General features: G+C 37.1%; 1 protein-coding gene across 4 annotated transcripts in view; it reads left to right on the top strand.

The window, feature by feature from the left end:
- Positions 1 to 23,541, top strand: part of MAP2K5 (mitogen-activated protein kinase kinase 5) — a 228,706-nt gene that overhangs the window by 34,622 nt on the left and 170,543 nt on the right. For all 4 annotated transcript variants that reach the window (XM_033108520.1, XM_033108523.1, XM_033108521.1 and 1 more), the window contains 4 exons: positions 2,512 to 2,552; positions 3,529 to 3,596; positions 11,395 to 11,443; positions 18,461 to 18,525. In XM_033108520.1, the coding sequence (XP_032964411.1) occupies positions 2,512 to 2,552; positions 3,529 to 3,596; positions 11,395 to 11,443; positions 18,461 to 18,525 (223 nt within the window). The remainder of the gene's footprint in view (positions 1 to 2,511; positions 2,553 to 3,528; positions 3,597 to 11,394; positions 11,444 to 18,460; positions 18,526 to 23,541) is intronic.

Below are 23,541 nucleotides of genomic sequence, written 5' to 3'. Positions count from 1 at the left end.
GAAAAAGAGATGTTGCTATTTCTGTGTATTAGGCCAATAACAAGGATGAAAATTGTTTCTTAATATTTTTCAATGACCGGAGAATTTGGTCAAGTTTCAAAATTGTTCCCCAAGGAATATTTATTCACCAGCTAAAAATTTCCATTCATTGTTTCCCTACTTAATGACATCATAACTTTGTTGTAGCAAATCCTAATACAGTATCCTGGAAAATTATAGTTCCAATGTTGTGGGCCTTTGTTTTTTTACTTCTTTTCCTCAAAAATCCTTTCAAGTTTTATTTGTTTTATTTTGTGAACAGTCCCTGTACCATTACTGTCCGTACCATTGTGCTCCCTTCCATGATGATAACAACCATTTTGAGACATCTGCTCTGTTCAGGCACCAATACTGCTTTAAATGCTATCATTTCTAATTCTCCCAATAGTTTGGCCTACGAGGTACTGTTACTTTCATTGTATAGATGAGAAGATCGAGGTTCAGAGAGGTTAAGTAACTTTAGAGTCACACAGCTTATAAGTAGTTAATATGCCCTTTGTAAGAATTTTGTTTAAATTATAATTTGCTTAAAGTAAAAGGGCATATAAGTTAAAACATTAGTGAACTGTGCATGGGGATAGTTTGGAGGGGTTGGTTCGAGTAAGGGAAAGAGTGTAATGTAGGAAGAAGATACTTAAAAGGAGAAAATAAATGAAATGTGAGTGTCACATGTAGTTCGAGCACAGAACCTATTAGGCGCCAATAAATTATTAAATAAAATTCTTCCAAACCAAATTAAAATTTTTTAAACTATGAGACTCAGTCTCCCTAGTATTTTTGCAAGTTTCTGTACAATTGTTCTTAGTTTTGGTAGTTTTGCTTACTTATCTATATCAGATATATATGTAAGTGAGACTATGCAAACTTGTGCAGTCTACCTAGGTGGTCTACCTAGTTGGTTAGAGGCTCTCAGACCTTAGATTCTGTGGCAGGCCCCATGTTAAAAAGAATCTCTGGACTAAACAAATGAGAAAGACAGGAAAAAACTATTCTCCTCTAACATCAGATGTTCTCCTCATTCCAAGTAGGACGGTTGCCTTCGATGGTAATGTCCAACTCATGGCGAAGTCCTCTCTGTTGTTAAAAGATATGTTAACACGTATGAAAATTTACTGGCTTTATTGCAACTTCTGACTCCAGAATTTTAGGAAATGTGTGGTTACTAGGTTTTTTGATACTGTTTAGGTTTTTAATCATAAAGGTTTCAGAAGTCAGTTGAGGAATGATGCAAATGTTAGGGTAAGAAACAAGCGTTGATGCTAGTCTCTGATTTCTTGGTCAGTCACTTTCTTACTAAGTGAAGTTTGTGAACGTACTGAGTATGTCAGTGGCAATCCTCCGCAATGTCTTAGGAAGTATTAATAGTCCCTCAAGGACCAGGTATCCAGTGATTGTGACTGTTTTGTTCAAAAAGATAATTTCCATTTTAAAGAAAGAAGATTTGGAATCTTGATTTTAATGTATTTTAGGAAAACAAATAAAAACCCTTTAGTACAGGTTAGGTATATTTTTCTAGGAAAATAACAATAAATTTGAGTATACCTGAAATACACAAAATTAAAGCAACTGATGTGTTTTGTAATTATTACTCACATCTTATTGTTATTAAACAGCTCTATTTCTTATTGTCAGAAACAGAGGAAAAATACATGTACATCTGAGAGAGGCGCAAAAAAAAAAAATCAAATTCATCCCTCCCCAAACAATCAATCAAAATTGACGGCCCCTTAACATATAATATGTAGGGCACTGTAGTTTTCAAATGGAAGCAGCATATAACATGGGCAGGAAGCTTTTGTGTTTTTAACAGTTGATGATGAAGCATTTGCTGAATTGGAAAAATACCTCTAACTCATGATGGTGTCAGGAAATTAATATTATTTTCCCTGGCATTGCTTTATCGTTAGACTTAAATATTAGCAGAGGTTAAGATTTGCAAGAAATGTAATAAAATTAGTGATACCTCTGTATTTTAATAAATTTGAATGCTTATTGCTGTGCGAACTAGTACTATTAAAACTTGAATATTCATTCCATTTTAGAATCTCTAACAGTATGTTGGGTATTAAAAGACCCTTCTTCCACTTTCCCACCCTTAAAAAACCTAGCTATTTTCAAAGTAGTTTAAGTGATAACAGATACACAATGTGATAGAATGAGGAAAGATTGCATAAATTTGAATTATGAAAGGAATCTAATCATTTTAGCTTATTTAACTTGATTTTTTATGTTTTAAGCAGAAATTGGAATTTATATGAGGTGGTGTCAGAAAGCTCTTTGCATTTATAAATGCTCACTCCTGCAAGTTAAAACCCTGGTTCATAATTCCCACTTTGGGTCTTGGGAGCCACTTTTCAATCATTTCTCTCTGCTAATTTTGGTGTCACCCTCATTTCTTTTTAAACGATTCATTTTGAGCAAATTTGTAAATGGCCCTGATGTGTTCTACAATTTAGTCAATTACTGTTTCAGCCTGCAAGCCTCCTGGGGAACGGAACATACATGGCCTGAAGGTACGAATTTCAATAATTGTTTCAGTAAAGTTAGATGGATTTGTAATGCTGTGTTCCACTTATTGAAATGTCAAATAAAACTGCACTTTCTCAAGCTCTGACAAGCCATCCTTTTTTTTTTTGGCTTTTTAAAAAATGGGAGGTGGAGGGGGATTCATCTGTAGTATTTGCTCAATATGTGTATATATTTGGATACAGGGGTTTTGTTGCTGTATATTTTATTATTTGGAATTTTTTTGTTTGTCTGTTTCTTCAGAATGATCCTGGCTACTGGTCTCCACAAAGATTTATTTGAGTGAAAATACAGACTTCATTTCAGTGATTAATTAAGCACATAAGCATATTGCACACAGAATACCGCCCTCTTCTTTTGACATATTTATGTTAGAAACATATATCTATTTAATGTCTTTTCATTGTTCTGTGCATTTTGAATTCTAGATTCCTGCTTAAGGCTTTACATTTGAAATAAAAGCTGGCTATTACATTAGATTCAAGCATTTTATAATTAATTACTTGGACCTCATTTTTCAGTGAATAAAAAATACTCTATCGTGTTCTGCTTGGTTTTAGAGCTGGAAGGATATGACAACTTGAGGTTTACCACTAATCCCTTAGTGTATTTTTAATGTACTTTTTTGAATATATCATTTTTGTGTATACAACAAAATAGTGAATTAAATTTTTTCTCTAGAATGGAATTCAATTCTAGGCAATGAATTGAAAATTTTCCCTATTTATATCTCCTTTTTCTCAGCACTGTTTGTTTAAGTATTTGAATAATGACAGTAATAGTGTTATGTAATAAACAGGTTGTATAGTTCTGTAACCTATATACTGAATAGACTCCAACCGTGGGTCTAACAACAAGCTAATTAACCTTCATAGTGAAATGAGAAATTTGTGGCAAATTATAGGTTAATTAGAACTGTGTCCTCAGAACACAAGACTGATCAAGATTCTTCTTTATTTTTAGGTGAATACCCGGGCCGGACCCTCTCAACACAGCAGCCCGGCAGCCTCAGATTCACTTCCAAGCAATAGGTGAGAGCAATTGAAGTGCCCATAGCATGATTATCAACAAAGTTGGGGGTGGGGAAGAAGCATGTGGGATGACACCCCTTTTCTGTAAGACCAAAAAAATGTGTATGTGGTAAGAAGAAATTGGACCATTTAGGTAACCCTAGCTACGTATCGACTGAAGAGAAAGAACCTCATAGCGAAAGATCAAATTCGACATGTTAAGGTATTAATTTTGGTCTGTGGAATGGTTTTCCTACAGTCTCCAAATTATACAAAAACTTCAGTGCCTTTGATTATTTCAGGCCTTGATAATCTGGTTTGTAGATTGTTGAATGCTAATTTTTTTCTTGTCCATCTACTGACATCTTGACCAGAAAGAGGCAAAGAGAGAGTAAAGTGGTAAAATTTCAATTGACCAAGCTATGTTGCCCATTTTTGTATCTTTGGTTTCATAAGAGACTGAAGCTATTTAGAAGGAAAATAATTTTCATTAATTCATGCTAACGTTGCCACACACTGGGATAGGTACTAGAGACTTGAATCTTTTCAAAGTGTTTTTCTGACAGGCTTGAGAGCTTACTCCCAAACTCTCAAGGTGCTCAAGTAGAAAGGGCGACTTGCTTAAGCTAATAGAATTCTAGGTCATCTTGGTTATACATTCTATTATTAAGCTAGAAAACATCATGTTACTGTACAAGCATACCTCAGGGATATTGCGGGTTCTATTCCAGACCACCCCAATAAAGCAAGTATCGCAATAAAGCAAGTATCGCAATAAAGCGAGTCACACAAATTTCTTCGTGTCCCAGTGCATATAAAAGTTATGTTTACACTATACTATAGTCTCTTAAGTGTGCAATAGCATTGTGCCTCACAAAATACATACCTTAATTAAAAACTATTGCTGAAAAATGCTAACCGTCATCTGAGCCTTCAGCAAGTCATAATCTTTTTGCTGGTGGAGGATCTTGCCTCCATGTTGATGGCTGCTGACTGATCAAGGTGGTGAGTGCTAACATTTGGAGTGGCTGTGACGATTTCTTAAAATAAGACAACAATGAAGTGTGCTACATCGATTTACTTTTCCTCTCATGGGTGATTTCTCTGTTGGATAGCTGTTCGATAGCATTTTATTCACAGTAGAACTTCTTTCAAAATTTGAATCAATCCTGTCAAATCCTGCTACTGCTTTATCATCTGAGTTTGTGTAGTATTCTAAATCCTTTGTTGTCATTTTAATAATCTTCATATCATCTTCACCAGGAGTAGATTCCATCTCAAGAAACCACTTCCTTTGCTCATTCATAAGAAGCAACTCCTCATCCATCAACGTTTTTTTCATGAGATTGCAGTAATTCAGTCACATCTTCAGGCTCCACTTCTAATTCTAGTTCTCTTGCTTTTTCCACCACATCTGCAGTTACTTCCTCCACTGAACCCCTAAAAGTCACCCATGAGGGTTGGTTTCACCTTCTTCCAAATTCCTGTTAATGTTGATATTTGACCTCTTCCCATGAATCATGAATGTTCTTAATGGCATCTAGAATGGTGAATTCTTTCCAGAAGGTTTTCAATTTACTTTCCCAGATCCGTCAGAGGAGTCACTATCTGTGGCAGCTATAGCCTTACAAAATGTAGTTCTTATATAATAAGACTTAAATTACTCCTTGGTCCCTAGGCTACAGACTGGATGTTGGCTTAGCAGACCTGAAAACAACAGTTTCATTGTACATCTTTATCAGAGCTCTTGGGTAACCAGGAGCATTGTCAATGAGCAGTAATATTTGGAAAGAAATCTTTTTTTCTGAGTAGTAGGTCTCAACAGTGGGCTTAAAATATTCAGTAAACTATGTTGTAAACACATGTGCTGTTGTTCAGGCTTTGTTGCACTTATGGAGCAGAGGCAGAGTTGATTTAGCATGATTCTTAAGGCACTAGGATTTTCAGAATGGTAAATGAGCACTGGCTTCAATTTGAAGTCACCAGTTGTGTTAGCCTCTAATAAGAGAGTCAGCCGATGCTTTGAAGCTTTGAAGCCATGCATTGACATCCCCTCTCTAGCTAGCTCTTGAACACTTGTAGGGTTATTAATTGGCCGAACTTCAGTATTGTGTGTTAGGGAATAGGGAGGCTGGAGGAGAGGGGGAGAGACGGGAATGGCTAGTCAGTAGAGCAGTCAGAACACAGACATTTATCGGTTAAGTTTGCTGTCTTACATAGGCACAATTCGTGGTGCTCCAGAACAAGTTACAATAGTAACATCAAAGATCACTGATCACAAATCACCATAACAATACAATAATAATGAAAATATTTAAAATATTGCAAGAATTACCAAAATGTGACACTGAGACACAAAGTGAGCAAATGCTGTTGGAAAAATGGCGCTGAAAGATATGCTTGATGCAGGGTTGTCACAAACCTTAAATTCATAAAACAAAAAACACAGTATTTGTGAAGTGCAATAAAGCAGAGTGCAATAAAATGAGGTATGCCTGCACTTGAAGCTGACCCTGTGAAGGTGATTGCTGTCGTGTATGTATTCACCTTAGTGACTGAAAAGCCAACCTCAAACCAGAAATGCCTCTATTCTGTGCCCAGGTGTTTCTGCGAGTAAGACTGTAGCCAGTATTTGCACACAGCCCTTTATCCGCTGAAATGTAGTTTAGGCTTCTACTTTCCCTTCCATACCTCTTCTTCCCCTCTTAAGCCCGAATCTTGAGTCTTTTATCAAGGACTTTACTGTAGATAATTTAAAGTCTCCTTCTGACTCTCTCTGTACTCTCCGGTCCCCTCCCTAAAAGTCACTTCCTTGATTGCTTTATTATGGTGTCAGTATATCTATCCACCACCTTTCCCGATGTGAACACATTAGTCTTAAAGTGTGTTTCCTTTTTAAACAATTTATTCTGTCTTTATAATCCAGCCTGATTAGTCACCAATGGATCGTCTGTCTTGTGGTCACGAGGGGTAGGTCTTTTAGTTCTCATCCAAGGGCTTGGCCCTGCCAGCCCGTGCTTCATATTAATAGCTTCTCTCTTCCTGCTCGTTGAGCATGTGAGCCATGGCCCAGCTGAGCGGAGGTACAGGGATCGAGGGGCACTTGTTACCCGCATCTACCTGAAAGCGGGCAGGGTGGTTAATTATTACCCCTACTTCCAGAGAAGATGTTGCTCAGACAGACTGGCAGTGAGCCTTGAGGAAAAACCAGGACTTTGCCTAGTGTTTTAGGTCAAAGTTTATCATGATATAAAGAGAGAATAGAGTTGAAAAAGATGGTAAGACAGAGAAGAAGCAGGATATCTTTTCAGTTCTCTCAGATTTAGTTTTAACAACATGAGTGAATTAGCTTGATTTTTTAAAGAAATTATCATTTATATTCATAGAGTACTATAAAATTTTACTGTTGGCCAGAGACTATCTAATCTGGTCATTCTCAGCCTTTCGTTGGAGTATCTTCCCTTAGGCTGTGACAGCCTCCCAAATAGTAATGGTGGTTTGTTTCAGCAGTGATTTCCGTTAGGGGAGGAATGCAATTTGAAAAAGTCCTACAAGTGATTTTAATATGTTCCCCTGGGTTGGCCATGTTCTGTGCCCTGTGTTGATCACCAATCAAAAGTATTTATTGAGAGCCTCCGAATTCATTAGGTGTTGTTCTACGCAGTAGGAGTATAACGCGGTCTTTGTCCTTTGGAGCTTGCTATCTAATAGGCACACAGACAAAAAAAGACCCCAAATATACAAGTAATTATACTTTATAATTAGTGTTATGAAGAAAATAAGCAGGTTTTGAAGAGAGCACACTAGGCAGGAATATGTTTAGGCTTAGACTGGGTGCTCAGAGAAGACTTGGGGGGGAGAGTGGCATTCCATCTAGGCCTGAAGGACAAGCCAGAGAAGGGCATTTCAGAGGGAGCGGGGAGCATATGTGAAGGCACTGGGGTGGAAAAGTAGCTCAGCGTATTTGTAAGTAGGCCAGTTTGGCTGGAGCACAGAGAGCAGTGCTGAGTTGGGGGAAGGTAGGAGAAAGGGGAGGAGAGCAATAGGAGAGATAGGAGAAAAGGAGGTAGACCATGCAGGGCCTTGTGTTTGAATTTTCCTCAGAGTGTAGGTGAGCCGTTAGACAACTTTCAGCAAGAGAGTGTTATGGCCAGCTCTGTGTTCATAAAAGACTCCTTGCCTCTGGTGTGGAGAGTGGGAAGGAGTGGCAGTAATCTATCCTGCTCTCCTTGGATGCTTGCCTCCCCACTCCTTGCTAGATGGCCAGCCATGCTCTCCCTGAGCGTCTCTCTGGCAGGGATGCACTGGGTTGGTTAAGGCGGCACCTTCTGTTTGCAGGTAGCAAAATCTCAGTTCTTTTTCACGAGCTGAGATTTGTCTCCCTTCAGCACCCACTCATAAAGATTTGGCTGAGCAAACAGAGCTGTTCTCTCTTCTTATCCTCTTCCCTCCAAACATACTATTTCTCCTAGATGGCCTGTCTCAGTTAATTCTCCCATATCCACCCACTTGCTTACTCCAGATAACTGGCCTCCTGGGCCTCCCTCAGCTGCACATCCAGTCAGTCCCGACATTTGTAAGGTCTACCTTCTGAACCACTCTGGAATCTGTCTGCTTTCTGGCGCTTGTGTTGCTGCAAAGGTCACCGAAGCTCTGGATTACTGCTAACAGCGTCCTAATAGTTTCCTCCCTCCCTCTTGCCCCGCTGCAGTCTCTCCTCCACACTGCAACCAGACTGATCTTGCTAATGCTGAGTTCTGAGCCCATCGTTCCCCTTTTACTACTTCTCACAACCTTCAGAACGGAGTGTACCCTCGACAGCAGGTGAACAATGGCCTTTCACATGTGGGTCCTCTGTCCCCTCCAGGCCCCTGGCCTGCCACTCCACCCCTTCTAACCTGACATTCCAGGTCCACTGATGAACGTGTAGTGCCCTTAATGAGTCATGTTTCCTCTCACTACTGGGCCTTCACATCTGCTACTGCCTCTTTCCTGCTTTCCTCCTTGCTAATCCCCTCTTCTGCCTTCAGTCTGGCTACCTTGGTCATCTTTGAGGGACAAAGCTATTATCTTCTTCTGTAAACTATCCCTGCTTATTACCTACTTCCCATCTATACCAGGTACCCCTTCTATGAATTCCCATAATCCCCCTGTGCTTGCTTTATTATAGCAGTTAACATGTTGTGTTATAATTGCCTCTGTCCCCGATAGATTCTGTGCTCTTTGAGGGCAGTGACTACAACATATTCATTGTTGAATTCCCAGTTCCCGGCATGATGCTTGACATATAGGAGATAACGCATGAACAGATGAATTAACTAATTTATATTCCCTTGTAGTCTTGTCTCTGGATTAACTTCACCCAACTCACTCAACTTTTCTGATACAACATCATTTCTAGTCCTGTCACCCTTTTGCTCTTCTTTGGATGTCTCAATGTCCTTAAAGTGTCATACCCAGGTTACAGTTGTGTCACATTTAAATTTTAAAAGGTTTTAAAAGTGATTTTTGGATAGCTGAAGTCACTGTGACCATGCAGATAAACAAAATATTGAGTAAACTGGGGCACAAAGAAAGTGCCAAGATATATAGATGTATTTTTTTACTAGACCAAGTTGGTAGCAAGATAGTGGCCTAATGAATGAAATAAATCAGCTTTTTCCTCTGTTACTCTCAAAGCATGAGGTCTTTGCTGTAGGTGGATGACTGTTTATTAAACTGACCACATAGTATTCCTAGGCCATAATTACTGAATTCAAGTTCCACTGCCAAGGCAAGGCCTTTCCTAAACATCTTGGCTTTCTCTTTCTGTAAAATAAGGATGATTAAACTTTCCATCTATCTACCTCTGGTGTTAGAAGATTGATGAAGCTGTATTAAGGAATCACGTTTTGCTTCTTGGATGAAAGGTGTTTTGTAAATGCAATGAATCAAAATGTTATTATTTCAAGTTGTATGACATGATAGAATATCTGTTGAGAAACATTGCCTGGGCATTGTTTGGTTATTTCTGTTTTTACAATAATTGCAACTATTAAATTGGGTGTCATCTGTGGCAATAGAAGGATCTGAATGTTTCTCAGGGGAAAAAAGTGTGTGTTAAGAGAAATAGACTTTGAACAAGGTCTGTACCTTAGTTTCCTTTATAAATTAGAAATAACTATGTGAGGATTAAATCAGGATAACAAGTAGCAACATTTAGCACTGTGCCTGGCATATGGTCATCATTCAATAAATGATAGCTGCTATTGGTTGTTTTTTCACTGGACTGATTTTAAGCAGTTGTTTACTTTTTTGGTGTATGTTTCAGCTTTAGTCCCATTCTATAAAATTCTTAACTGCCACTTCAGTTCATGTATTCTTAGACTTGGGAGGACAGTATTAAAGTTTAGAACACTTGGTTAACGACATGTTTTATAAAATCTGGGGAAAGTTGGCACTAAGGCTCCATAGTCTGCATTTGGCCGTACATGCATATGAATTTTAGGACGTATTTAGAAAAAAAAGAATAATTATAACTTGGAAAGATGAGTGTGGTCAAACTTGAAGTCTGAGATTTTCTCAAATATAACTTATTAAATGAGTGTGTATGTGTTTGTGTGTGTGTGTGTGTCTGTCTGTTACCACCACATAATAACCAGAACAACGACCACCATTGTTCAGACACTTAACACATGCCAAGGCACTGGGCTAGGTTCAGGGCTGGGAAGAGAATGGAATATGTAGGTAGGTAAAATGTGGTCTGCGTTCTCAGGGAGCTTCCAATCTCAGGGAGGGTGTGATGGAATGAAAGACATCTACACAAATGAGTAACGCAGGGAAGAGAGTTAATTTGGTAGATGGGTAGAGTGTCAGAGCAGATAAAGAATAAAGCTAACAAGCTTTAAATTTCAAATTAGAACTTTGATGGGTGGAGGTACTGTTTTATACACCCCTCTACTAACTGGACAGAAGTATACAGGTATAACTGATTATAAAGCTAGAAGGACTTCAGAGCGTCTCTGAGCCATGAATGTTTGCATAGTCATGTATTTCCAGAAAAGAACATTTTCATGTTCCTTAAATAATTCTGGAAGCTGTGTCTCATACCTATAGGAGAGGGAAGAGAAGGCAGCTGCAATTTATTTAGGAAGAGAAGGCAGCTGCAATTTAACACCTACTATGTGCAAGATACATAGTAGCCCTATAAAAAGCTAGGGTTTTTTGTAATATTTAATTTTCTTGGTTGCCTTACAAAGTTGATGTTTTCCACATTTTATAGAAAGAGGAACTCGTGGTTCAGAGAATATGATTAGTAACTTGTCCCAGAGCTCATGGCTAGTGAGTACCAGGATTTATTTCTCCTACACATCTGCTTCCCAGGAAGCTGAATTGTAACTCTTTAGTAAAAGATCAGGATTTTTTTTATCTCTTGAAGTTTTGTAATCTTCGTTTGCTGTGAACGTTCTAAGAGTGCATTGTTAAGTGCTTTGCATTTAGTAGATGAAGAGTCCACATAAACTAGCCACTGAGAGGCTACCCAAAGACAGCAGAACTAACGGCCCAAAAAAGTCACTGAAGTAGTCCATGCAATAGTCTAGCTTCATTTGGACTATTGGCTTCTTCATTGCTTTAAATTATTAATGGAGTTTTAGTCTCTTTATTAATACCTTTGCCATTTGGCCAGTTACTTTTGAAAAAATATTATACAGGGAGAAGGATGTGAAGAATGTCGTCCATGTCTATACCTAAAATAAAGGTGTGTTTTAGTCTGGAATTTCCAGTGGTGTTCAAAGGTGTTGATGATCTTGTCATTAAAAACTATGTCTTCCCTTTCCAGCTTGAAGAAGTCTTCTGCGGAACTGAAAAAAATATTGGCCAATGGCCAGGTAGGTGTCACTGCATATTGATATTTCTGATAGTAGTAACTTATTACTGTCTAGTTTTTGTATCCATAAACTTAATAAGCAGATAAAGAGTCTGTGAATGTCTTCTTGTCATAAATGAATTACATGGCTTAATTTGATTGGCAGAACAATTTGCAGCACGTTTTTCAAACTGTGCTAATGGGTTTCACTCCCAGCAGATTGAAGTACCATGCACACACCCTGCTGCCATCTCAGTTTAAAAAAAGTTAATCAGTTCTGAACAAGTGTGTCAGCCCATGGGTTGTCGAAATGGCCCTGTATCCTGAGGTGACTGTTTCTTTCATTATCTTTAGGAAGAAAAAAAAAAAACAACTGTTACTTTCTCACCTTAGCAGAGTTCTTTTGTCCTGAAACTAACACTGGCTTTTCAGGCAAACAGTAACAGCAGATCTTTGGCATTTAAAATTCCTGGGTTTTAGGAGCCCTGGTTTGCCTGGTTGACTGGCCATCTAAAGCTGCATGACCTAACCCAGCTAGTGAGGAACAAACGGGCCTGCAGGCCAGTTATTTCTCACTAATTTTGATTCAAGTAAATGGACACATCTGAAATAGTATAGTGCTTTTACACATACACTGGTAAATTAAGCTACCTACAGGGTCCTCGATTCCTCAATAGCAACATAAATGTGTTTTAATGTTTGTTATAGAGGAAGCCCTTTGATAACCTCGGAGGCAGGCGCCTGTCCATTGCGATTAAGCCTGCCTATTAGGCTCTATTGACTGAGACATCTGTGTCACTGCAAATAAAAGACTCTTATTGATTTTCTTAACTGCTGTTCACTTCCCGTCCATGTTTCGAAGGCTGAAATCTTAATTATCTCAGATGCTTATTCAGTGCCTCCACACGCTGACCTCTCCAAGCCTCATTGGCATTTCATGAATCAAGTGCTTGTAGGGGAGCATGTCAAGAAGACAAAGCTGGCTCCTCATGCTTGTCCTTTAATATCACCTGTAACTTTGTGGCCTGATAGATGTTTGTACCTTAAAATGGTGACTGTATGGTAGTGCTTCTGGAAGCCGTACTTATTTAGCACACAATCCCTTGAATACAGTTAGAAAAAGTAAGTTGGTCTGGTTCTAACATCTGATCGTCATCCAGAATGTGTGAATTATAGTCCTTAAACATTGCGTATACCACTAAGGAGAATCGGGTGCTGTACGTGTAATCTTGATGGCCTCAGAGTTTTAGATCGTATGCATCTAATACTTTTCACTTTAAGCAGCCAAAGGTTTGTTTAGATTGACGTCCACATGTGCGCATATGTCCCCCCCATGCCTTGTATGTGTTCAGAATCAGTACGAAACAAACCTGAGTAAAAGCAGAAATATCGAGCCTAGGATATTTATGTATCTTCAACATTAAGTTACTAATTGTAATTTATGTAATTTATGTATGTGTCATTTATGTTCTTCAGCTGGGAAAGATGTTTCAAAATTGACATAAATTAAGAAGCTTTAACTACATTTGTTCAACCCAGGCAATGGAAAGTAACCTGTCATACATTCCTCTTTCAAAAATGAAAAGCAGTTTATTTCTACTGCGAGAGTAAAGATTCTGAAATGTTCCTAATGTTTTGACAACAAACCTAGTACCATAAATATCTTAGTGGTCTCAGTTATGAGGTTCTCTGCGGTGGAAGATTGTCATGGCAGTGGTTTTTGACACTTAAGGATATTTATTGCTTTCCCTTGGGAATATGGTAACACCCCTTGCCCCTACCCCCCCACACACACATTAAACAGTATGGCATTTTTTTTCTTTTAAAAATTAGCCTTTTTTTAAATATTTGCTTTCATTCACAAAAACAAACAACACAAAACAGCTCCACCTTTGGAAATCTTCAAAATGCTTCCTTCTACTAATTCGTCAATTCCTTGGTGCTGTAGAGTAACTAAGGAGTGAGTGAGATTACATTGCAGTAAGGTAATGTGCTCAGTTGTGGGCGTCAATAAATTTCTGGATTGAACACTGACACCACTTGATATGGAAGATGTAAGTCACATTTAACAATACTTTAACACTTGAGCATAGTTTTTTGTTTTAGTGGTTTATGCTCTCAAGCATTAATAATGATTTGCCTTTCCACTGGCCTCCACTTAGATTTAATAAGGAATTCATATTAATCATTAAAAGAAAGGGACATGATTCTTCAAGATAATCAAATATTGACAGGTTAGAAATAGCTTTCTGCCTGGGTTCATTGATATAGGTTATGTGATATAAATATTTATTTCTTTTCTGTCACTCAGAGTAAATGCCACCAATTGATTCAGCATTGATATAGTGTCAACAGTTCATAAGAAACATTTGACTGGCTTGTGTTTTCCGATTAGTCTCTGCTCTATAAAGTGGGATTTACTAAATCTCTCCAATTGTCTGCTCATAGAGTGTGACTGCTTTCTGAAACCATTATTGCTTCGATTTGTGAAGCAAAGTTCTAGTGATAGGACTAGTTTCTGTCAGACCTTTACATATAAAATAAGGATTAATTGAGCATTTTTATTTTAATGATTTATAAGCGATAGATACTGATTCTTCTTAACCCAGGCAGACAATAAACAAAGAATATTTTCTTTGCTGATCTATAATTGAATTCCATTCCATTTTTCCATTAATTTCATTAATATATTAAATCAAGCACTTTTTTAAAAAGTTTAACATTTGGTCTTGGGAATGGAGACAGTGTTTACAGTGTTTTTTTGTTATTGCTTTATGATGGAGGATTCCTTTTTTCCAGCTTAAAAAAAAATAATCAAGGTATTTTTGGCATGTTTTATTTAGAACTATAAATCAGTACCACTGATGTGTTTTTCTGGATGTGTTTTTTTCATTTCATTTTTAGTGCAGTATCATCTGTTTTAACATTGGCCCTTGATTTGAAACTGATTAAAATGGTCCAGTGGGTCAATTTAAAGGAATTGTCATTCCAATTAAAGGATGTGTGACGTTGGCACAGTCATTCCAAGGATGGCACATTCCAAGGATGTGTGACGTTGACCTTTGCATCTCTAAAGTTGTTTTTCCTCTTTTTATTTTTTAGATTTTTTGACGGTATTTTTTTATTCCTGGTAAATCAAGTATAAATGTGCTGAGAAGTCACAGATCTAGAACTAATTCTGACCCTGCTGAATGTTTGGCTGGTATTTTGAGAACTTCAAATTCCTTTAGAAAAACTTTTTAAGTTTAGGGGGGGGGAAAGGAAGAGGACGAAAAATAGGTATTCTCCTGTAAAATTAGCTTTAAAAACTGTATTATCACCAGTATATAAAATCTTAGATTCTTATGGTTCATCTTAGGTCCCATACGGAAACCAAAGCATAAATGAGACTGTGTGTGGAAGTCTAAACTATATGACACCCTCCTCTACCCTCACAAACACACCCTTTCCGCCCTGGGTTGTCATGTCTACATTTCTTTCACAGCCCTTGCCTCTCTTTCAGCAGGAGCAGAGCCAATACCAGTCATTTCTCCCAGGTCATTTGCCGTCTTGGCAGTTGACACATAATTGTAACTCTCATGGCCTTTTCTTTCTCCATCCTCACATCTGTGGTTCTGCCTTTTATTTGCTCTTTTTTTTTTTTTTAAGTCAAAATAAGGTAACTGAGTTATATTTAAATTTTATTTAACTTTATTGAATAAAAACTTTATTTCACTTCTTTTCTACATAAAAAGCTATGTGATTTTAAAAACAAGTCCCTTCTTAAAAGCAAATACCATAGCTAATGAAATTGCTTTTTACTTGTGAGTGCCCTTCAGTTGATTGCTTTTCTTCCTGTGAGACAGCCACCAGGGATGGAGAGAATGTTCCTCCGTACTTACACATGAGGTCACCTGCTAAGATAGCGGATACTGAAAGATGAGTTCTAGCCTTGACTAGTTGTTGTTGACGAGTTATATGACCTAAGTGAGTTGGGCTAAATGCTTAAGATGCTGTGAAATTCGGTGATTTTTATGATACCGATTCTAACTATAATAATTAAATGTTGTACTCTGGCTTTCAACCCCACTTTTGTATCAGAAGGAGCACTCTTCCTGTGTTTCATTTTGAGAAGTTGGATTAATATGCTTATCTAAACTAAGAAGGCAAACATGTTATTAACTGTTTGTTGTTCTCCTTAATGATTTTGTTCATAGTTGAGATCAATTAAAGTAACACATTTTGATCAGAGATATGAAATTCTGAAAATTTTGTGATCAATTCATGAGGTCAGCTCTAATAGTTTTCTTTGTAAAACTTTGTTTACGTGAATATTTGTATATCATGTAAATATTAGAAAATTCAAATAAGAAAAAGAATCTTACACTTTTAAATATCAAAATCTATCGATGAGTTCATATGCCAGGAAAAGGTCTATAAAACTTTAAAACACCATAGAAATGCTTGAACCATTTTTTTTAAATGGATACTGTCTTTTTAAGCGACATGGTTCTAGAACTTGTTCTTCAACACCATTTATCTTTATGAGACACTTACATCTTCCTTATTATCTGAGGGATTCCAAATTTCCATCCTTGAATCTGCTTACATAGTGCTTATGCATATGTATGTGCACACAGGCACACATGAGTGCAAGTACACACACACACACACACACACACACACACACACACACACACACACACACACACACACACACACACACCGACCCATGCAGCATTCTCTACCTTCTGACTCTTTGGATGCCTACCACTCCTGCTTAGACAGGAGTGCTGGGATTGCTGGATGGGTGGCTGCTCCACTTCTCTTTTCTACCTAGTGGGTAGTAGACGTAAAAAGACTATAATGTTGGGATTATAATGGTTGAAGCTGCTCAGAGACATGCCATACTTAGCCCTTTGTCTTCTCTTTCTCCAACAAAATACCACAATGTCCAGTCCGCCCTCCAAAGTCCTAGGTCTATCCCAGTGTATTGTTGGAAGGTGTAACATCAACATGTCTTAGTGTGTATGTTTTTCTGAGAGGATACCACTAGTCCTCTTACATGGAAGGCCCTGATGCAGTGGTGGGGGTGGAGGGGATGTGACCACAGACTGTGCCCCTCTAGAGCGCAGCTCCTGTATGCTCCATAGCTACTTCCTGCTGCTCTAATATCTCAGTGTCACTAATTCAGAACTTGTGGACTTCAGTGAAGTAGCTCTCTCCTGAACATTCACTTTGAGGCATGATGAGGCTGCAGCTTGTTGGGCAAGTTAATGGTACAAATTAGGTTATTAGAGTCATGTTTAGACACCTAGAAAAAGGTTTGAAAGGAATTAGCCTATTTGTACTCGCCAATAGATACTGCTATTTACGTACGTGTCCTTCATACCCATCCAGCAAAGTAAACCCAATAGCAACTGTGCTAGTTTAGCATCTCAAGTTATTTTATGTGCTGCTTTTTTTCATGCTTTCTTAAAATTTATTACTTGGTCCAGAATAATGAGGTTTTCTTTTCATGCCACATCTTTTATACAGGTTAAAATTTTTTTTTTCCGTATTAGTAATATATAGGTAGTGAAGAATTTCCCTGAAATAGGGAAATTGTTGCCAGTTTTTCAGACTTGTCTGTCATTTCTCCACTGAACCTAAATATAGTAATTAGCTAATCACAAATTGCATTAATCTGGTTGTACTACAATTAAATTGGGTGCAGAATTGGCCTTTGCACATTAATCTGTCAATATTCTGTTAGGGATTGGCAAAACAGCTTGGAAAGGAAGCTGTTTTTGTTACCTGCCCTGTATTCCTAATTATCACAGCTCTCTGAAGCTTCAACCTCAGAAATGTATAGAAGAAAAATATTTCCCTTGATAAATGAAGCCTTGCTTTATTCAATTGTTGGAAGTTTAGAGTAGAGCAAAATAGTTAAAGCTATACTATAATGGTCTGAAAGCAAACTATTTTTTTTCCAGGTGATATTGAATTAAAAACTCCATCCATTCTCTGCCCACGCAAGGCAGTACAATTCGCTGGAAATTGATTTTTTTTCAGGGCTTTGTATGGCTTTCCCCAAGCTTTAGCTATATGGAAAATAACACTTTTATTGAAGCCACTTAGTGAACAAAGTTGGCAGTTAATTTTTAAGCAACTGGACCAGTGTGTAGAAAATTACTGAATGCATCAAATATAATCTAACTAGTCTTAAAGTCATTTGATAAATAATTATTTAGGGAGTTCTTTAAAACTCTAAAACATTTTGCGGACACTAAAATCACTACTATTCACGATACAAATGAGAGTAGTATTTGTGGTATAATAGTTTTATAGAACATGGGAAAATGCATATGCTTTTTTATATTAGATTATGAAAATGGTTTTAGTTTATAAGAATCACAGGCTTATATATTTTCCTTTCCGCATTATAATACTTGATTATATGTGCATTTTAAAGTGCACTGATTTGGTACTGTTCTATCAGCATAGTATGATTTCTACCCAATCACAGTTATTGCTGTATACTGATTTATCATTTCCAAAATAAAGCTATATCTACTCTAGGAAAATCATTAACATTATTCAGTTTGTTTAATGTTAATTGTAGGGTCACCTGAGGAGGTTTCAGGGGCTGATTTATTTACAAATCATGAATTAGATTACTGGGTGTGTGTCTGTGTGCATGTGTTGTCTTCCCAAGTTTGACTTTGGTTCCGTGCAGTGCTGTTTGGCATTGGTTATATGCAGTACTGGAGACTGTGTTCTTATCGGTATCTCTGACCTGACCCTTTTGAGCTATGTTATATCATTCCATTTTGACACCTTTTATCAAACTTTAATGAAATGACCCAGGCAAACAAATTGTCATTAAACTTTCCATCACTTTGTCCCTTGGTATCGTCTTTTATAAATTGGACAGCAAATGTTGTATTGATCTTCTCGTTCTTGCAGCTGAACTTGAAATGACCCAGACTGCTTGTTGTTTATGGCCCAGAGTTGCTTTTCCTTGACATTTCCGTCCACAGCATGACACCCTTTTTGTTTTTCTTTCTTTCTTGTGGAGATGAATGAACAAGACATACGGTATCGAGACACTCTTGGTCATGGCAACGGAGGCACAGTCTACAAGTGAGTAGTCAATTTTGTTTAAACTTTCTATCCACTTTTGCCACATGTGGGTAACCCAGTTCTCCATGGCAAAGATTTTTAAATGACCATCAGTGCTTAGATTTTATTTCCACATTTGACTCCAAAATTCTGCAAGGCACTTATTTCCTCAGAAATTACTTGGAAAAGTGCATTTATATAGCCTTTTTAATATTTCTGGGTCTGCATCTCTCCTGGGTGAACCGTTAATAGTCCACCATTAGCAGGTGTACCTTTAACTGGCCTGAAGTTTAATGTATTTTTTCCTTTGTTCTTTAACACCATGATTTTTTTTTAACTTGCTAGTACCCTATGTTAGTCCCCTGCCTGTTTACAGCTATGCCCAGTGGAAGACAAACCTTATAAATACTATTGCTTTGCCCTGTGTCAACATAAGTTATTAAAAAGCCTTCTTCCTGTTGTATTTCCTTCTCTCCTCACCCTACTCCCCTGAGAGAATTTCTACACATTGATGAATATGTTAAGTTATAAAATTCCCCCAAATTCTGGTAGCAGTGATCTTACCCTAAAGGAGTGTTCATTTTCATATTAAAAAATGCTAACCATAAAAAATAGTTCTCTCGACAGGGAAGTCTTTCTCATGCAGTAGTGCAAAGTTTAAACTACATAATGTAATATCTGGTACTTAATAGTCTGCAATGGTGTATGAAAAATATTCCACTAGGAATTAAAAAATCCATACTCTGTAAGAAAGCCCTGAGGGAGTAATAAAGCTTTCCTCTAGAGAGCTGTTTTCCATACATATGCTAACCCTGCGTCACATGATTGTGTTTTTACCTTAGATATTTTAATATTGATTCGAATATATATTTTTAAAGGTGTGAAATATTTTATTTTCTAATTGATTACTGGTGTTCTTAGAATTTTAAGTTCTAACTAAGCACATGAATGCAGATAAAATTGCCCTATTGTCCTTTGACCATGAAGGGTCACAGCCTAAAATCCTAGAACAACCTCCACATGTAAATGCAGCCTTAGCATAGAATTAGATTTCTCTGCGTTAGACGGTCCTTCAGAGTCATCTGCTCCAGCCCCCTACCCAGGGCTTCCGTGTTCTCTGCAGGTAGAGCTAGGATGTGAGTTCTTTCTCCTGAATGTAGTTCTTTATGAACTTATGTTTGCATATTTGGATTATTTTTTCCTACAGATGACTGGGTACTGTGACTAGCAGGTGTGAATGTTAAGTGCTTCCACTGATAATTCAGAGAATTTAGTGATGACATGTTTCTTACAGTCCTTGGGCCTTACCCTTAAAATAGTTGAGCCTAATGTGTCTAACGAGTGGGAAGCTCCTGTTGGCCTTCTCTGCATCATCCCAGCTTTCCTACCCGTGCAGCCCCCAGTACTGTCTAAATAGCGTCTCTTCATCTTAGTCTTCTCCGCCTTACTCTCACCTGTTCTGAAGGTTTATGGGTGCAGGTACCCTTAGAAAGGAAAGAAGAAGACACATGTATACTCCAGTTTGCTTCTATTGAGTTCCCTAGAGAGAGCAGTTTTCAAAGCTTCAACCTTTCTTCTTAATGCTTTTATTCTGATAGCCAGATAAAATAATACAGGAAAGATTTTTAGCAATTCTTTGGATTCTTTTTATTGGCTTCAAATGAAATCCAAAAACATTTCTTTGGACTCCCAGCCCACTTCTTATTTGTGCGATTTCACCAAATGTTTAACTCTCAAGCATGGTTGTATTTTTTAATTGAAGGCCTATTATGAATTTACTATTCTGTTTTATTCTAGAAGGGAGAAAACATAAGACCACCCAAAAAAAAAAAAGATAATTTTTATTAGAAATAATATCCTATACGTTAAAATTCTAATCTTTTATCTTAAAACAGAGGTTTATTAAAAAAGGAGGGAGGGAGATACAGTGAAGTGGAAGTAACATGCCCACCCAGCAAGGAAAAATTACAACAAAATTATGTTAGTATTTTTAAAAATATTTTTAATTGTGATAAAATATATATAACATAAAATTACCATCTCAATCATGTTTAAGTCTACAGTTCAGTGGTATTAAGTATATTCACATTGTTGTGCAACTATCAACACCATCCATCTCCATAACTCTTGTCACCTTGCAAACCTGAAACCCTGTACCCATTAAATAATAACTCTCCATTTGCCTGGTTAATGTTGTTTTTAGCAAGAAGCATGGGTGGAACTTCTCCTTTTATTAGAGCCATAATATCCAAGGGAACATCATCCCACATGTCCTTAGCACAAATTCTTTAATTTGCTAGAACGCTGCGGTGACATTAGCAGCTTATCCTAAGAGTTCATTTAGCTACCATTTAGGCTCAAAATGCATGTTGTAAGATTTAGTATGTTTTTGACAGTGGTTTATGGAGGATGAGTGGCAGTATCATGATCATTTTAGTATTTTATTTTACATAGTACATTTCTTATCAAAAGAAGGCATTTCGTTTGTCCTATTGCCTAGGTGATTCTTAATGGGAGAGAATATGAAGATACCAAATTGCAGAACCATTTGTCATTGATCGTTGGCCTTCATGTCTGCCTGGGCTTCAATGTATGTTGTTCTTATGTCCCTGGCTTTTAGTTCAGCACAGAGAAATGGCATGATCTTCAAGAAATGAAAATCCACTTTACTAAAGTCTCTATAAAACTAAGTGTTTGATGTGTTACGATTGACTTTCTCCTACACTAACTTTACCTTAATGGTGTTGACTATAAAAATTGTGACTTTTTTTCAAACAAAATGATTACATTACAGGCTATGCTACATAAACTAGATGAAGAAAATATTGGAAAATCCACTCATTGGTAACAAAACTGTTTAATGGGCCTATTTAATTTTTTTCTTATAAAATATAATAAAGCTAACAAATGCAAAGCAAAAATTTAATATTTTGGTCTTATTTGCTCCACTTGATGGGATGTTGTGATTTTCAAGGGATAACCTGCAATGTATGTTATTTAATAGTTGATCACATTTTCACCCCTTACCTCACGATGTTCTCCCTGGTTAATGCAGTATGAAGTTCTGCGCCCAGATATTTAAACCAAATGTGGATTCTGTGTCCCCTGCTGAGCTCCTCTGTATTATGATAGTAATCTAGGCTGATCATTTTAAGTTGGTGTTTCTTGGATTACTAATTTGGATGACATGGATTGATCGTGAAGGAAATACCTTAGACTAATGGATAGCCCAAGCCTAGAAGGAAGAATAATTTAACAAAAGGAAATGAATGCACTTTCATTATTGCCCCATTTCTCAAAGTGCTACAAGTTGCTCCCAAAAAAATTAATTCAGGAAAGATGCATGTTTTATTCTCCTCTGACAGAGTCGCCATCAATTTCAAAAACTTTGAGAAAGTAGTCTGTGTTGTGGGTAAGCGTGGGGGCTCTGAGTTTGTATCCAGCATCTGTCACTAATAGCTGTGTGACCTTGGGAAAGTTATATAATGTCTTGTGCCTCAGTTTCACCAGGTGTAAAATGGGGATAATAATATCTGTCTCATAAAGTTGTGAGGTTAAATGACATGTTTCATAGAAAAGGCTTACCACTGTGACTGACATCAAATGTTAGCTGCCAGTAGTGGTAGTGCTAGTAACAGAAAAATCATTGAGCCCTGTGCTTCTTATGCTTACTTGGTCATAGTATTCTTTTTTTGAGATATACCTATAAACATCTCATAGAATTAGGGTTGTGTTGAATTAACTTTGAGAAATTCTGTGTTATATTATGATGCACAGGATGCTCCTGTTTCCTTCTAGTCTCTAGTTGTCTCATGAATATGACTTTTTATTATATCTTATATTATCTTGCATACAATGATTTTTTTAAAGTTTTGAAATGTTTCCTCTTTTATCGTAGTGTATGTTTTAATTACTGGTATAATGTTAAGCCTGTTTTACCACTGGAGAAAGCTAGGACTCACATTCCTGTGGCCATTCAGTGGCAAGGCCAGAGCTCTTCACGGTACCCCTTCGTTTCACTGTATGTTTTCCCCCAGGCAGTGTTATTTCTCAAGGTCAAGCAGAGTCCATTGTGTTTTCTAGTGTACCCAGCACAGTACTAGGATAGAATAGATGCCTTATACGTGTTGGCTGAAATGAGAATGAGGCAAGTGGAGGTTTTTGTAAAGCAGGTTTTAGTAGGGCTTTTTAATTGGGTCCTTCCCATATCTAGCTAGTTTTAGAACCTGAGTAATTTAGAGGCTGCATAATTGTTTTAGAACATTAACCAAGGAGAATAGGAATTTCTAAACTAAGGGCATATATTTGAATGATTAATTTTCTTTTAAATGTTAAAATTTTGAGTACTTAGAGTCCATTAACCCAACATACCGTGTCTCCCTGAAAATAAGACCTAACCGTACCATCAGCTCTAATGCGTCTTTTGGAGCAAAAATTAATATGAGACCCGGTCTTACATTAAAATAAGACTAGGTATAATATAATTATTATATAAGACCGGGTCTTACGTAATATATTATAGTGTAATATAATATAAAATATAATATAACCTAACATAACATAATATAATATAATATGGGGTCTTATATAGTATAACATAAGACCGGGTCTTACATTAATTTTTGCTCCAAAGACTCATTAGAGCTGATGATCTGGCTAGGTCTTATTTTCAGGGAAACACGGTACTAGTTACTATCGTCTTTTTTTGTGTAGTATAATTGAGATGAAAGTAATTAACAGCCTCAGTTACTTTGGAAACATTCTATGATAATGAAGGCTAGTCAGTCAGGTTCTTTGCTCCTTCCTCAGTTTGATGAAATCACTTAAGCTTTGGGTCCAGAAATGAAGTAATGTTTAACTGTTAGGACTTAAGTCATGTTACGTCAATTAGACAAGCACTTAAGCATCATCTTTTATATTATTTTTTTCCTTAAAGCAGATTATTCAGACTAAGAAAAGTTGTCAGCTTTTTTGGCCATGTATTCTCATCTCTAGGTATTTGAAAACAGTAGTGAATTTTATATATCTAGCTGCTTC

Source organism: Rhinolophus ferrumequinum, chromosome 6 (assembly GCF_004115265.2).
Source record: "Rhinolophus ferrumequinum isolate MPI-CBG mRhiFer1 chromosome 6, mRhiFer1_v1.p, whole genome shotgun sequence".
Taxonomy (NCBI): domain Eukaryota; kingdom Metazoa; phylum Chordata; class Mammalia; order Chiroptera; family Rhinolophidae; genus Rhinolophus; species Rhinolophus ferrumequinum.
The sequence above is the reverse complement of the archived record's forward strand: the minus strand, read 5'-3'. Positions and strand labels throughout refer to the sequence as shown.